This window comes from Pseudorca crassidens, chromosome 20, assembly GCF_039906515.1.
Source record: "Pseudorca crassidens isolate mPseCra1 chromosome 20, mPseCra1.hap1, whole genome shotgun sequence".
Lineage (NCBI taxonomy): Eukaryota > Metazoa > Chordata > Mammalia > Artiodactyla > Delphinidae > Pseudorca > Pseudorca crassidens.
Genome location: NC_090315.1, coordinates 49,988,585 through 50,004,620, shown reverse-complemented (window position 1 = coordinate 50,004,620; position 16,036 = coordinate 49,988,585). Strand labels below are relative to the sequence as shown.

General features: G+C 54.0%; 1 protein-coding gene across 2 annotated transcripts in view; it reads left to right on the top strand.

Annotated features, from left to right (window-relative positions):
* FA2H (fatty acid 2-hydroxylase) overlaps window positions 1-16,036 on the top strand; it is a 51,802-nt gene that overhangs the window by 29,610 nt on the left and 6,156 nt on the right. For both annotated transcript variants that reach the window (XM_067719811.1, XM_067719812.1), the window contains exons 2-4: window positions 113-205; window positions 10,093-10,235; window positions 10,827-10,933. In XM_067719811.1, coding sequence (XP_067575912.1) covers window positions 113-205; window positions 10,093-10,235; window positions 10,827-10,933 — 343 coding nt within the window. The remainder of the gene's footprint in view (window positions 1-112; window positions 206-10,092; window positions 10,236-10,826; window positions 10,934-16,036) is intronic.

Below are 16,036 nucleotides of genomic sequence, written 5' to 3'. Positions count from 1 at the left end.
ACCCTGCCCTGCCATGGTGCTCCCACCACTCCTGACTGCCTCATCGTGGGGCAGTTGGGGGTTCTCTTCCTTCGCCCACTGTGGGTAATCCCCTTGTGTCTCCTCTCCCCAGGGTTCCGTGGAGAATGGGGCTGTGACCTCTGCAAGCACTCAGAAGACAGACCCTGCGATGGAGCCGAAGCTCAATGCAGTGGACTGGGACAAGGTAGTGGGCACAAGACTGGGTGGGGTGATGGTCGGGGCTCCCAGGGCCGAGGACAGGGTGCGTGGAGCCACAGGCTATGGTTATTCATGACGTTTGCCCAGGGAAGATGAGGACCGAGGAGCAGGCGCCCACAGCTCACAAGCACGACCTGGGGCAGCAAACCTGGGCTGAGGTTATGGTGGGTCTGGGGAAACGACACACGAGATCTGTGCAGAACCAGGCTCCAAAGACCCCAGAGGGAGGTCTCCCACAGGGACCCCTGCAGCTGAGAAGGGCACGATGACAGGGTCAGGAGGCCTAGACGCGCCCAGCTTGGCCAGTGCACAAGGCAGAGCTGCCCCAGGTGCCGGCGACCACTCACAGGAGTGGCCGGCACGGGAGCCTGCGGAGGCCGGCAGGGAAAGGGCTGCAGCCTTCTGTAGCAGGTGGCTGCGGAGCCCGATGACAAACCTCTCTTGGTGCTGGGAGACCAGCATCTTGCTGTGATTAGGCACACCCATTTTCTGGCTAGGGAAGTCCTAGAGGAGCTGGGTAGTCACAGGTGGCAGTGGAGTCAAGAGGAGGGAGGGGTAGCATTGCCTGGGGGTTCTGGAGAGAACCAGACCTGGGTGTCATTTCCCTCCAACCTGGGTCAGAGGACTTTCTCAATGTCATGTCGCCATTTCCTCCTGTAATAGACATAAGTGTGTATGTCTATAAATGTCCCCAACCTGTGCTGGACACTGGGGACAAGAGACCAACAGGACAGGCCATTGCTTTCAGGGAGCTCACAATCTGGTGCGGAGGGCAGATCTCCCCCCAGACATGTTATTACAACATGGGGAGATGCAAGAACCACACCCAAGGGACACAGGTGACCAGAGGAGGCCCCCACTGATTGTTTGCTGGGCCCCTTTTGCCAGGACTCCTGAGGCCCTGACCCCAGGAACTCAGAGATGGCATCTGTCACGTGGGAATCGCCTCTGCCTCTGGGGAAGCCCATCAGCCCAGGGCTAAGACGCCTTCGGGTGCTTCACTAAAGAGGCCGGGACAGGTGGTCCTGTGCTCCATCCCCTTCAAGCAGGCCTGTGACCGAAAGGGAAATTGAAGGCCGTCAAGGGGAAAGGCTTGCATAGGCCACGCAGTATGTTCCCAGAGGGCTCACTGGACCTGGTCTCCTGACCTTGACGCCGGACTCAGCCACGATTGCTCATTGCCCAGGCCGGGGGCACAGGTTGAGGGTCTCAGTACAAACGGCTGACTTCTCTGGAAACTTTGGGGACCTGGGCTTGTTCTGCACGAGCGCAGGATGGAGGGGGAGACAGCCAGCTTGAATGGGACGAGGATCCTGGAAGCTGGTGGAGTCAGGACCTCGACTTGAAAAAGGAGGAGCTGTGGTGGGAGACGAGGAAGGTGTGGGGATGAGGGTAGGACCAGAGAGTGAGCTGCAGCATGTCGAGCTCTGGGCTCAGCGGCCAGTGGACGGTGCTGAAAGGACCACATGAAGAGGGGTCCTTGGGGCCAGCATCTGTGGGCTTGGTTTAGGGGTTGAAGGTTGGAAAGAAAATACTCTACAGAGGGCTGAGCAGGCCTGGGGTGGGGAGGCAAGAAAGAATCATCCTAGAAGGGAGAGGACTGTCACATGAGCCTGGCTGGGGACTGGCAGATCACTGCTCAGGGGAGGGGTCCTCCCAGTTTCCCTGGGCTGCCCTGGGCACGAGGCAGAGGGATCAAGTCCCCCAGGCCTGTTCCACCATCCACCCCGCCCCTACCCAAGGGGAAGAGAGACCTCCCCTCCCCCTCCTCCCCAGGCCCTGCCCAGGCTCCTCTCCAGCACATCCTGGTCATACCTGACTCACCTTCCCCGCCTCTGTCATTCTCTCTCTCTCACACACACTCTCTCTCTTCCTCCTCTCCCTCTTCCTTTGTCCCTGGGCTGAGAGAGAGGGGCAAGGGCTGGCCCAAGAGGCGGTGTGGAGACCCACTGGGAGCAATGGGGGGTCAGCTTCATGCCTCCCCCAGGCCCTGAGAAGACCCAGCTCGAGGAACTCACTTCCCAGGGAGAGCGGACAGTGCTTTCCTTGCTTTTTTCCCCTTTTTTATTCATCTACCACGTGGTCACTCCCAGCCCCTTTGTGGGGAGACGAGAGGCTGGGAGACCCCCCATCTGTTTCTGACCCAGGCCAGGGTCTGGACCTTGAGGAGCTCTAGAGAAAGGCCAAGAGGCAGCAGCTTTGTCTCAGCTGGGGTTCCCGGGCCTGGGGTGGACTTGCCAAAGGTAACCCTTCATGTTTTGCATTCACTGGAAGCCCCTCTAGGTGCTGCTAAGGAAGGGAGTCTTGGTTACCATGGCCCAGCCTCCCTGGTCCTAGAAGCTGGGGGACAGAGTCAGCCATGCTGGAAAGAGGGAGGGAAACTGGGATGGGGGTGCTGGGGCAGAGAGTGGAGGACGGAGAGTTCTGAAAAGACAGGAGGAAAGGCCAGGAAGCAAGCCCGGGGGGCCCTGCCCTGCTTAGAGGTGCAGTATCATCTGACTCTCGAGCTCTGCATGGGATTTTATTGGAACAATTTCTGAATCATACCTTGCATCACCTCTTGGGCAGGACCCAAGTTTCCTTGTGGGACAAGAAACCAGGTTGTGTCTCTTTACCCCACACTACGCCCTACATGTCTCTCCCTGTTTCCTGGAACCCAGCCAGCTCGGGAGCTACCCCAGTAGAGGTGGACAGAGCGCCCACTTCTCCTGGCTTCTGGGCACACCGGTTCCATTTGTCCCACGACCTCTTTTGCTCCTTCACTGTGTCCTTGGCATGCTTCCCATTAGGGGGCGAGGGTCCTGGGAACCAGATTGAACTAGTGTGATTTGAGGGGTTTGCAGATCCCCTTGGACAGCTAACGGGACAGTTAACGGGAGTTAACACTGGATTAACTCTTCGTTCGTTGAGCTGTTACCCTGTGCCAAACACAGGATAAGAGCTTTAGGCTAAGCACTTTAATGATACTATCTTTTATCAACAACACAAGGTGATAATGAGCCTGATTTAATTAATGAGGAAGTTCTTCAGCCCAAGGTCAAAGTCACTCTGCTGGTTAGCGTAGGGGATCACAGCTGAGCCCCCTGCCCTGCCCCCTCCATGTGTCCTGGAGCCCTTCCACCCTGGTGGCTGGCCAAGAATAAGACCTTGCGGCCTGTGACTGGGAAGCGGGGGTGGGGGGTGGCAGAAGGCAGGGAGGAGGCCGAGCAGGTACTCAGGGAGGTGTCTTCAAAACTTGGCACCTCCTCTCTGCATCCTGCTTCCCTCAGGCTCCTGGAGGCCGCCAACAGGTGTCACAGAGCAAACTGCAGCTCCCCAACCTCCCTGCCCCTACACACACACACACACACACACACACACACACACACACAGAGCCCTTGGCATCAGGGGCTGCCTGGCAAAGATGTTGATTTTGCCCAGTGAGTTTTACCCTTTCACGACCCTCACATAAGTCACTGAGAACCTGGGCAAGTAACACCTGGATCAGAACCAGCGCCCCTCGGGCAGCTGCCCCGGGACAGGGCCGACCTCGACACCATGGGTGCTGGCTTCCTTCCCAGGACTCTGCCCCCCAGTCACCTGGGGCCCCCTTGAGCCTCCCTTCTCCCTTTGGCCTGCCCCAGAGTAGGGGTGTGGAGGGTCTGGCTGCAGAGGGATCCACAGGGGGTCCCCAGGATTGTCCTCCTGGCCCAGAGCCTCTCAAGTTTCCTCCCTGCTCGTCCCCTTGCCCGGAGGTCTGGGCCCCTCTTCTAAAGAGCTCAGCTATGCTCAAAAAATACCCCTCGGGGAGACACCAGGCAGGCTGGCTGGGGGGCAGGAGGTGCCACTGGGTGACCACAGGCAGTTGCAGCCTGTTTCTCCCTCAAGAAGAAGGAGGAAATTATTCCTGCCCTGTATTGTGTGGGGTGTCGGAAAGTGAGCTGCCAGTGAAAGACCACCCCGCCTGGCCTTGGGCTGGGCACCCGGGGCAGGACTGTGGTGGTACCGGCTTTCTGCACAGCATGCCTCCTTCCTCTCTCCCTGGGCCTCGGCCCACTCGACACCCCGCTCCCTGTCACTCTCATCCCCTGGACCTTCGCAGCGGGGAGCACGAGGCCACCCCCTCTGGGTACGGGAAGGTTATAGGGCACGGGCAGGGAAGGCAGAACACGCCCCTGTGGACTGGAGCTTGTCCAGCTGGGAGCCCCCAGTTAGACCTCAGGGAATAGGCCTGCACTCACCCCTGCAAGGCCACCAAGAGCCGCGGCACTAGACACCCCTGCTGGACCCCTCACAGACTCTGTGCCAGAGAACCCACTGCCGTGGGGGTCCTGAGCCAGCTGAGAGCGGGCCTCCCCGCCTCGTGGTTAGGACCTCGGGCTCCGGAGCTGGGCGGCTGAGGTGCAGCATGTGTAGCTGAGCATCTAGCCTAAGTCTCCTCATCTGTCAAATGAGCTCATCAGAGGCCCCAACTTCCAAAATTCCAGCTTCCAAGAATATTGGACCTGAAGTCTGAGCCCAGGGGCCTGTTACAAGGATGCAGAAACAGTGGCTGGAATTCTCGTCCTTCCCGGGCACCGTCCCCCGCCCCGCCCCTGCTCCTGCTGGTTGGAAGCCCCTCCCCCACCTCCCTGGCCCAGAAAGCTGCCCTAGAGCTGTGAGCTCTGGGGTTTGGGCACACATTTCTTTCAACAATCGCCTCAGCTCACAGCTGCGGTGGTGGGAGGAGCTGCTGACAGAGAGCAGCTGCCCCCTCTCCCCACGTTTGCCCCTCGCCCCGTCTGGGGATGAGCAGATTCCCACTCCTGAGCTGGGGCTGCCCCTGGAAAGAGTTATGTGCCACCTGGCCCCTGTGCTGCCCAGGAGGAGGGGCCTCTGGAGAACGGGTGGGGCGAGAAAAGAGGCCCTCTCCCCACCCTGGCAGCGCCCTTCCACCCACCCTCTGGGCAGCAGGCTGCCCTTTTCCCCCGCTGGCCCTGCTGCAGCTGCATTCCTGGCATAGCCCGGGGAGACTCCCTCCCCCTCCCTCCCGTTAGGGCAGGGACAGAGCTGCATGGGGGAGGGGAATGGGACACCAGGTGCTTGGGCCAAACTCACCCCGACTTACACGACTTACACGTGTGCTCCCTGGGACTTGGCCTGTTGCTCTGGGTCTTTGAGTTCACTCGAGCCCGCCCCCCCCCCCCCACCACCCTCAACAAGTGCACTCAAGAGCAGTTTCTGGACATATCCTCACCCTCATCCATGCAGTCTGGCTTTAGCTGGGTGACCCTGAGTGAATCACTTGCCCTCTCTGAGCATTAGGTTCCACAGCTGTAAAAGGAGGATTTGCTATCGTGAGGGTAGCAACAGAAACCCCCAGATGCCTGGGAACTGGAGGCGTGATCAGTGGGCTGTTCCCCCCTCCTTCCCCCACCCAGCTTCCTTCCGAGGTCCGCAGACCTTTGCTGACGCCTTCCCTGTCTCCCCTGAGCCTTAGGAAGTAGGGGTGGGAGAGGGCCAGGAGCAGGCACCAGCTCTGGAGGAAGAGAGCCGTTTATGTGGGAGGGTTAAGGGGCCAAGGGGTCCCGGCCAGGTAGAATAGGAAGTGAAATTTATCCTGAGTCCCTTCCTACCTCATTGGATCCGAGCCATCATCTCTTGCCATCCCCCCTTCTCAGACAGTTGCCATGTTGGAAATGACCAGCAAGCGAGAGGTGTTGAATTAGCACCCACCTGAGACTTTCTCATCAGTGAGCACGACTGGAAGAGAATTGAGAAGAGACGCCCTGTGTGTGCATGTACTGTCTGAATCAGGGTGGAGCCCATGGTGAATGTCCCAGCTCCTGGGAGATTGTGTGGAGGATGTTACGAGCTTGGGGGAGGCGGGAAGGGAGGCTCCTACTACAGGACCAACCAGCCTTATCTGAAGAGTCACCTGACCCCTCCTGGCCTCAGTGTCCTCCTTCTCAAAGTGGGGGGGAAGTCAGCCAAGCTGCATTTCTACACTTAATGTGGAAGGGTAGCTTTACTGCCCCTGGCATAGCAGGACTGCCAGCAGGGAGAGTGCAGGTGTCAGCCTTTGAGGACTGAGGGGGATGTTTGCAGACAGGAAAGTGAGCCTTCTTGGGATTCCTCTGCCGTGGTCCTTCATCCCCCAGGGTGAAGTGGCCCTTCCTGGGCACCAGTGAGGGCTACCTTGCAGAAATGCACGGGGGGCTAGACACAGAGCCCAGGTTCCAGGCCCTCCAAGGCCAGCCGGCCAAGTCAGAGGACCCTTGGGACCAACTCAAGACAGCAAGTCCGCCCTTTGTACAGTGGCCAGTGCCCACTGGTCTAGCCAGGGAGGAACCCAAGTCATGTCCAAAGATCCAGTGGGCAACAGGCCATCAAATGAGAGACGCTTGTGTCTGGGAGGAGAGGCTGGCTCCGTTTCCATCATGCCTGTAAACAAGCAGCTCTCCGGCCATCTGACTCCAGCTTCTCCATACATTCTCTGTCCGTCTGTTCTGTTCCCTTCGCAACAGGGTGTTAGATTCAGACTGGAATCCCTGCTTGCTGCTAGACCTAGACGTTTCCTCCTGGGTCTCAACTGAATCAAGCTTATGAATCCCATGCTGTTTTCTGTTCGCTTTACAAAATAAGGGCAAAACGGATCAACAGAAAAAATTTTCCCAAACCACTGCTTGGCTGACAGAGAGGCCTGCCTGTTCACGTACCTGTGCCACAGCTGGAAACATTTCTTGTCTGAGGTAGCTGAGTCTGAATTAAGTGTCGTGTGTAACATGCAAAAGTGGAACATGTAAAAACCAGGGCTTTCGCTTGAGATAGATGGTGATAAGCTATGGATGCATATTATCATCCTTTGAACAGCAACTAAGAAATATACAAAAACGCATAGCTAAAGTGCCAACAGAGCAGATAATATAGAATATTTTAAATTCTTGATCAACACAAACAAGTCAAGAAGGGAAGAACAGAGGAGACAAACAGAAAGCAAATAGCAAGACAACATTAAATGTAAATGGACTGAATACTCCAATTAAAAGGCAGAGAGTGTCTGACTAGATCGAAAAGCAAGACCCAACTATACACTGTCTGCAAGAGATGCACTTTAAATTTAAAGGCGTGTGCAAGGTGAAATTAAAAGGGTGGGGAAAGAAAGACCATGCAAACACCAAGTATAAGGAAGCCTTGCTAAAATCAGACAAAGTGGACTTCAGGACAAGGAGTATTACCAGGGACTATTTCCCAATAATAAAGGGGCCAATTCATCAAAAATGTCTTAACTGGGCAGCCTTGGGCATGTTACTCACCTTCAATTTCCTCATCTGCAAACGACAACAATAAAAGTACCCACCTAGTTATGGGTACAGTGAGGATCACAGGATTTAACTCACGTCAGGTGTTTAGAAACATGCTTGGCACATAACCAGTGCTCTGTGACTGTTAGCCCTCAGTTCCTGACACCACGTCCCTGTCACCCCCAGTGGACGCCGAATGCCCTGCATTGGACGTTCATTGACACCCACTGAGTACCAGACACTGGGCACGTGGCGCCCTCTCTCCTATTGTGGGTGGTGGGTCCAGGCACACCCGGCTTTACAGACGAGAGAGCCGAGAGGCTCTGAGAGGTAAAGGCACTTGCCCAGGATCCCACAGCTGATAAAAGGCAGAGTCAGGCTTGTAAGGTGGTCACCTGACTCCAAGGTCATTTTTCTTTACTGATTTTGGTCTAGATTAATCTTCAATACACGGACTCATCAAAAATCTTCAAGGGCTTCTGAAGCCTCCAAACTTTTTTGACCTTGCATCCCTATTAACTAAACGTTTTGAGCACATTCTCCATTATATGTCCATTTAAATTATCTACAAATTATTTGTGCGAGCTAATGTACTCTTGTATTATGTACATTAGAAAACATTCAAATATGGTTTATATATGAAAGAAATATATCAAAAAGAGTCTCTAATATTTTCTCCTCACCTCTGGGGATCAGCCTGTGAGTATCCCTGGGGTACACATACATCCCTACCTTGGAGACAGCCAGCCTGGAAGATGAAGTGACAACTCCTGGGCCTGATACTGGGTGTTCTGTCATCTAAAGCCCTCAGAAGATCTCTTTCTACTGCCCCACAGACCAATGTCAAGGAATCAAATGGGCCACAATCATTCTCAACTCCACATCTATGCCCATACTCCCTCTCCACCTCCTTTCCCTTCTCCCCCTTCCCAAGTATTCCATATTGTATGAGCTCAACCCAAATCCTAGGTTCTGTGGCAAAGCCCTCCTCTCCTACCCTAGACCCGGGCATTTGTACCAATCATTCTGCCTCCCAACCTCAGCCTGCCTGCATCACCATTAAATTTTCTTGCCTGGCATGTCTCACGTTGCTGAGTACTTTATGTGGGTACCATTATTATTACTTCCATTTCATAGCTAGGTAAACTGGGGCTCAGAGAGGTCAAGTAATTTCCCCAAGGTCACACAGTAAGTGATAGAGCCTGTCTCTAGAGTCTGAACTGTGCTTCAGCACTAAGCTATGTGAAGCAAAGATGGTCTCTTACATTGTTGTTTATTCTTCCCAGCAACTAACATAGAAATATAGATATATGTCAAGCAAAGTGCTGAACGAATGATTGTTTGAATGGGTGAATGAATGAATTACACAGGCCACCACTAAGAAGAAAGCCCTTGGACTTCTCTGGTGGGGCAGTGGTTAAGAATCCACCTGCCCGTGCAGGAGACATGGATTCGAGCCCTGGTCCGGGATGATCCCACATGCCACAGAGCAACTGAGCCTGTGCGCCACAACTACTGAGCCTGCGCTCTAGAGCCCGCATGCCACAACTGCTGAGCCCGTGTGCCACAACTACTGAAGCCCACGTGCCTAGAGCCCATACTCTGCAACAAGAGAAGCCACTGCAATGAGAAGCCCATGCACCACAATGAAGAGTAGCCCCTCCTCGCAGCAACTAGAGAAAGCCTGCGCACAGCAACGAAGACCCAATGCAGCCAAAAATAAATAAATAAAAATACATAAATAAATTAAAGAAAAAAAAGAAAAGAATCTGCCTGCCAATGCAGGGAACATGGGTTCGATCCCTGGTCTGAGAAGATCCCACATGCCTCGAGGCAACTAAGCCCATGCGCCACCAACTACTGAGTACACACTCTAGAGCCTGTGAGCTGCAACCACTGAGCCCACACACCACAACTACTGCAGCCCTCGTGCTCTGGGGCCTGCGTGCTGCAACTACTGAAGCCCATGCCCCTAGAGCCTGTGCTCCACAACAAGAGAAGCCACTGCAATGAGAAGCCCACACACTGCAATGAAGAATAGCTCCCACTCACCGCAACTAGAGAAAAGCCTGTGCACATCAACGAAGACCCAGTGCAGCCACACAAAAAAAGAAGAAAGCCCTTGTTGGAGGAGAAAGGGCCTACTTGATTCCTAGTACAGAATGTATTGTTTCCTATACCTAAAGAATCCTGGTTAAGACTTCAAGCTTCATGCATGGCTGAATCTAGGCACTCAAATGTCATCACCAGGATTCAGTGTCTCCAGCTCCGGGCTTGGGCATCCTCTGTGTTGACTTCATCCTCAGGCAGCCTTCACTGGCAACTCCAGGGTCATGCCCTGCCAACCTAGCAATCCCAGCAAGAGGAGAGGGCTGTCCGATGGCTCATTGCACCAACCTAGGCCATGGGCCTATCCTGGATCCCATTTCTGTGGCCCTCGGGTTGGGATGAACAGTTAGTCCCCAAGCACTGGAGCAGGAGGGTTGGTAGCTCCATACAGACCACATATGCTGAGGTGGGGCTGGGGAGTAGGATGCTGTAACCAGGAGATGGGAGAACGAATGTGCACAGGTGTGAATTTCAAGTGTCCACTTGACTTTATCTCTTGCAGGACCTGGTAGACTGGCAGAAGCCCCTACTGTGGCAGGTAGGCCACTTGGGAGAGAAGTATGATGAGTGGGTCCACCAGCCGGTGACCAGGCCCATCCGCCTCTTCCACTCAGATCTCGTCGAGGCCCTCAGCAAGACTGTCTGGTGAGCCCTCCTCTCAGACCATGGTGGGCTATCCCTCTCTCCTGATGGTGCCAGTCTGATGCAAAGGGGAAGGGTCAAATGGATCCCTCCCTGGAGCCCAGAGCTGTACTGTAAGCTCTTGGCAATAGTGGAACATGGCATAGGCATAATCCATTCGTATGCATGATTTTGTCCACTGAGTGACAATCCAACATGTAGCCAGAAACCACTTTGAATGTCACTCCTGTTCTATTCCAGACTCCTGTGAGGGGTTTCTAGCCTTCCCTGCCCATGGCAGACTATTTTGCCTGCAATTAGCCCCTCTGCCACAAGAGGTCAGCACCCATCTAGCTGCACTGTTAGCCAGAAGGACTTTTTTTTTTTTCCTGCCAGTAATTCATCTCAGAGACTGAGACAGACTCACAGCTTCTCTCCTCCTCCCCTCCCCATCCCTCACATCAGTGTCCCCTGGACCGCAAGTCTCCATATGCTTTGTGCACATGCTTTGGTATCATCTCATCCCCCTCTAGTTGAGAGGTGTGTCTCTAGGGAAGTTGGACCCTCTCGAGCTTCTGTGCATGTATATCTCTCACCCTGACGACCTTCCTGCAGGTACAGCGTCCCTATCATCTGGGTTCCCCTGATGCTGTATCTCAGTTGGTCCTACTACCGAACCCTCGCCCAGGGCAATGTCCGACTCTTCACGTCCTTCACCACAGGTAATGTTGGGTCCTTCCTCAATTGCTCCCGTGGATCCTGAAGGCTGGAGACCTTGGTGCTCTCCCTGGTTCTGAGTTTCTGAGAACATAGAACCCTAAACCATATCACAAAGATTTTAAAATGAGGTCTATCTGTAGAAATATTCTTCCAAAAGAAATGTCAGACCTCCCCACCCTCCACAAAATGAGTTTTAAAAAACAACCAGCCACACATTAGCAGGCACTAAATGAATTAATTTCATCAAGTGCTGTAACAATAAAGATGGGGTTTCTCACTGAGTCTAAGAATAGAAAAAGTGTGACCTGGGATTGTTCGTCAGGAAACTAAATGAAGTCATTTCACCAGGTGGCACAGCAGAGAGCTGAACTTGGAATGGTTCACGAACAGAACACAGTTTAGAGCCTGGGAGAGAAGGATCCCAGAGTGTCCTAGAATGTCCCCCAGGGCAAAGGCCCGGCGGCAGAAGCCCTGACTCAGAGTAGCAACCCACTAACCTCTACTGAGCACTTATCACATGCCTGGTGCTTTCCAGGGACCATCTCATTTAACCCTCCCAACAGCCCCACAAGAAAGGTACACCCCTTTAGAGATAAGGAAATGGAACCTCAGGAAGTCAAGTGAGCAATTCAGGGTCACGTGGCTGGGCTGTAGATGCTAGGTGCCACCCAGGTGGGCAGGGGACAGAGAGAAGGGCTGACATGGGGTGACTTCCAAAGAGCCTGTGAGGCTGAGTCTCCCAGGGCAGCCACAGGTTTGGGCCTCTTCTGCCAGCCTGCCTCCCAAGTTCATCACCTACCTTTGGTCTCCAGGTAATCTGTCCGTCCTGGCAGAACCTGCCTTGGGGAAGTGCTTGCCTATGGCAAATGGCTCAGACAGAGGCCGGGTAGGGGGACAGGTGGGAGAGGGGTGCTGGGAATAGCTCAGGTGGGCTTTCCTCTCCTGATCACATGTCATGTTCCCAACTATGAGCCTCTGAACCCCTGTCGCTGCCAGACAGAGGCTCCTTCTCTCCACACTCCGAGGCTCTCTCCTGCCTGCCTCGCCCAGGAGCAGAAGTTGAGGGCTGAATGGTTTAGATGAGAGGGGCCACAGCCACAGCACCTAGAGCCCCAGTTTTCCCACCTGGTCCAGGATGGGGAGGTGCTGAGCCAGCTGCAGGAAGTCCCCCAGAGCCCAGGCTGCTCCCGGTCCCCAAGGGTTAATGTGTGCACCCCTCGAGCCAAGGTTACCCTTTTCTGCCCACGCTGAATAGCTCAGGCACAGCACAGGGCTTGTTGCTGAGACGGCCTGCTCACTGAATCACCCACTGTCTGCCGGGCGCTCCCCTAACAATCACCAACAGTGGCAGGGCCGCCAGGGCTGGGGCCAGAGGGGGAATGGGATGCCAGAGCTTTGGCCCAGGTCCCTTTGCAGGATTCCTCCAGAGATGCCACTCGGTACCAGCTCCGGCCTGATGGGCTGACGGGGGTGATGCTGGGGTGAGGGGGCGGGCGGAGCCTTGACCTATAGGAGGGGACTCTTCTGCGAGGCAGGGAGGGTGATTCGATGGCTTCATCAGAACCACGGGCCTCTGCAGAGAGCTGAAATGTGCTGTCTAATAAAGGTCTAGTGTAGGGGGTTAACGGGGCTGTGACCATGATGCCAGCGATGGTGGCATGAGAGCCGCACACGCCTCCCTCACCTGCAGCTCATCAGGCAAGGCACAGGCCACAGGCAGAAAAGAATAGAGCCACAAAGCAAGGCGAGTGGAAACTCAGCAGGGTCCCAGCACAGCTGCTGGACAAAGGGTGCACTGGAGTAAATGCAGGAGACTCAGGGTGCCAAGGAACAGTGGAAGCTGCGTGGAGACACCAGTGCAAGGCTGAAATTCCTAGGTGCGTGTGTGAAAATGCTTTGGAAAGCAGAGGGCTTCTGCACATCCAGGCTGGCCCCCAGCGCAGTTCCCGGAGACGCATTAGAGTGAGTGCAGAGCAGCGTCCTAGGCAAGGATTCAGGCCTCCATGCAATTGTGGTGGGAGCCCCAGCAAAGGTCAAGACCAAAGTCTGTGGCCAGGGAATGCTTCTGTATGCCCAGTCCTTTCCCTGCTGACAAGAGAGCTACACAGCGAGGAAGGGCTCCTGCACTCTGGGGCGGGGGAGCTGGGAAACTCCTTCTCCCCCAACCAGGGACCCTCCAGAGCCCTGCAAGGAGAACTGAGAAAACACAGCACAAGGAGGACTGTGTGGAACTTAGATGTACTTTGACTCATTATATTTAAAAATTATAGTAGCTTCTTGTTATATATGAGGCATATTATATTATTATGATAAGTATTAATATACAGTATATTATTCTTATATATAAGATATATATTTATCACATAATCAGGTGTTATATTCCCTCTGTCTTAGCAACAGCCCTTCACAAGTGATAGGATATTTTACTGTTGAGAAAACACGTAGATGGTACAGAGCCGGGATCTGAACCCCGGTCTGCAAATCCAAAGCCCAGGCTCCCTGCACTTCACCAGAGTGTCCTGAAAGACCCCAGAGGTGTCCAGCCTTCCCTCAAAGTGGGACCTGGCCAACCAGAGCAGCCCAGGCAGGGCTGGATGGCTACTGACAGGGAGTGCTGTCAGCCATGTGTCTCATGCCAGATGTGGACACAGCAGGCCCCACTGATGAGAAATGTCAGACCAGCTCAACGCCTGATTTCAGAAAGATTGGCTGGGTCCTTTGGGGATTGAACCTTAGCTGCGTTGTGTTACTTTCCAGGCAAGGTGTGAAAAATCCTTTCTTAGCTTAGAGACTCATTTGGAACCGTCTATCAGAACGGCCCTGGGCCTGGAATCTGGTCCACAGAGCAGGAAAGTCACCTCTCCTCCTCACCTTCCTGGGCTCTCTCCTTACTCACTAGTTCCCTGTGGTCATTCACACTGGGCACAGTCCTTCAGAAGTGCTTTCTTAAACAGAACCAGAGGCTGCCCCTGTTCTGCCCTTAGAGCAGTACGGGTCAAATCTCATCTTTGTCCAGCCCTCCAGAGAGACTTGGGCTGGCCCACGAATCTCACGAGTGTCTGAGCACCTGCTGTGTTAAGCACAGGAGATACAGAACAAAATGCCCACTCTGCCCATAAAATGCTCACAACCTGGTGGGGACAAGTGGGTAAAACGGCAGCCATAGCTCAACATGAGGAAGGATGATGTGGCAGGCCTCAAACCCGGCCCAGGTCGGGGCAAAGGGTGTCTGCAGAGGCTTCTCACAGGAGGAGACACGTGGGGTAAGGAGGGGAGGGAGGGAATTCCAGCGAAGGAAAAGATATGTGTGGGTGGGGAACGCGGGCACCTCAGGAGCCACAGGTGGTTCGGTTTGGCCCCCGTACAGGGTGATGGGGCAATGAGGCAGGGATGTGTCTGGCAGGGCTGGGTCTCAAGCGAGCTCGAGTGCCAGGCTAGGGGTTTGGACTTTACCTAAAGAGAACAAGGCACCACAGGAGGGTTTTAACAGCATGTAGGGGCAGAGAGTTGGAGTAGGAAGCTGATGCAGCCACCGGGTGATGAGGTAGTGGGGGCGTCAGGGCAGTGAACTGACCCAAGAGATTCTTTTTTAAATTGAGGTGAGATACATATAACATAAAATGAACCATTCTGAAGAGAACAATTCAGTGGCATTTAGTACGTTCACAATGTTGTGCCACCACCACTTTTGTCTAGTTCCAAAAGGTTTTCATCACCCCAAAACGAAACCCCACCCCCACTGAGCTTCTGCTCCCCATTCCCCCCTCGTCCAGCCCCTGGCAACCACCAGTCTACTTCTGTCTCTCTACATTTGCCTATTCTGGACATGCCATATAAATAGACTCCTACAGTATGTGGTCTTTTGTGTCTGGCTTTTTTTTTTATTTTGCCAGAAGATATTAAGGAGAGGCAGCTGACAGAGCTTGGTGACAGGTTGGACGCAGGAGACAGGAATAAGTTGAGCCTTAGGTAATGTGTGGAAGTCATTAACCCCCGCACTGAGGTGCAGCTTGAGGTGACAGGGTGGGCAGGAAGGAAGAAGAAGATGATTGGCTTCATTTGGAAGCTGCTGACCTTGGAGGCGGGGCTGTGGACAGCTGCATGGAGATGCCCAGTAGCAAGCGGCCGTCCAGGGCTGAGCTGGAGGCATAGATCTGGGGCTTGTCAGCAGGCAGGTGCGGCTGACATCCTAGATCAAACAGAGCGCATATAAGAGGGAAGGGTCAAGGTTTTGACCCTGGGGACAGAGGCAGTTTCCACGATGGAGCCTGACAAAGGGCATCTAGAGAAGAGGAGAAAAGCCAAGTATCCCAGTAGGCAGAGAGTGGAGCTGTGTGTTCAAACATTGTTGGTTCCAGTTCCTTGGAGGATCTGAAAATTTGTGGACTCAACCCCCAGAAAGATGCACGCAGATGCATCGTTTGGGATACCACGTCAGCAGGTTCACTCTGAAATCCGACCGAGGACTCTGGGAATTCATAAACCTCAGGATGGGAACTTACGGGGTTACAGACTCAAAAATAGAGTGGTCGGGCTTCCCTGGTGGCGCAGTGGTTGAGAGTCCGCCTGCCGATGCAGGCGACACGGGTGCGTGCCCCGGTCCGGGAAGATCCCACATGCCGTGGAGCGGCTGGGCCCGTGAGCCATGGCCGCTGAGCCTGCGCGTCTGGAGCCTGTGCTCCACAACGGGAGAGGCACAACAGTGAGAGGCCCGCGTACAGCAAAAAAAAAAGAATGGCTAGCTTTAGAAAACAGTTTGGTAGTTTCCTCAAAAGTTAAACATAGTTGCAGTAGGTGCCAGCAATTCCACTCCTAGGCATATACCCAAGACAACTGGAGACATACGTCCACTCAAAAAATCGCACATGAATGTTCACAGCAGCATTATTCATAATAGCCAAAAAGTAGAAACAACCCAGCTGTCCATCAACTGAGGAGTGGATAAACAAATGTGGTGCATCCGTATTAATAAGGAATATTATTCAGCCTTAAAAAGGAAGGAAGTTCTGATACACACTACCACGTGGATGAACCTTGAAAATACTGTAAGTGAAAGAAGCCAGTCACAAAAGACCACATACTGGATGAGTCCATGGATATGAAAT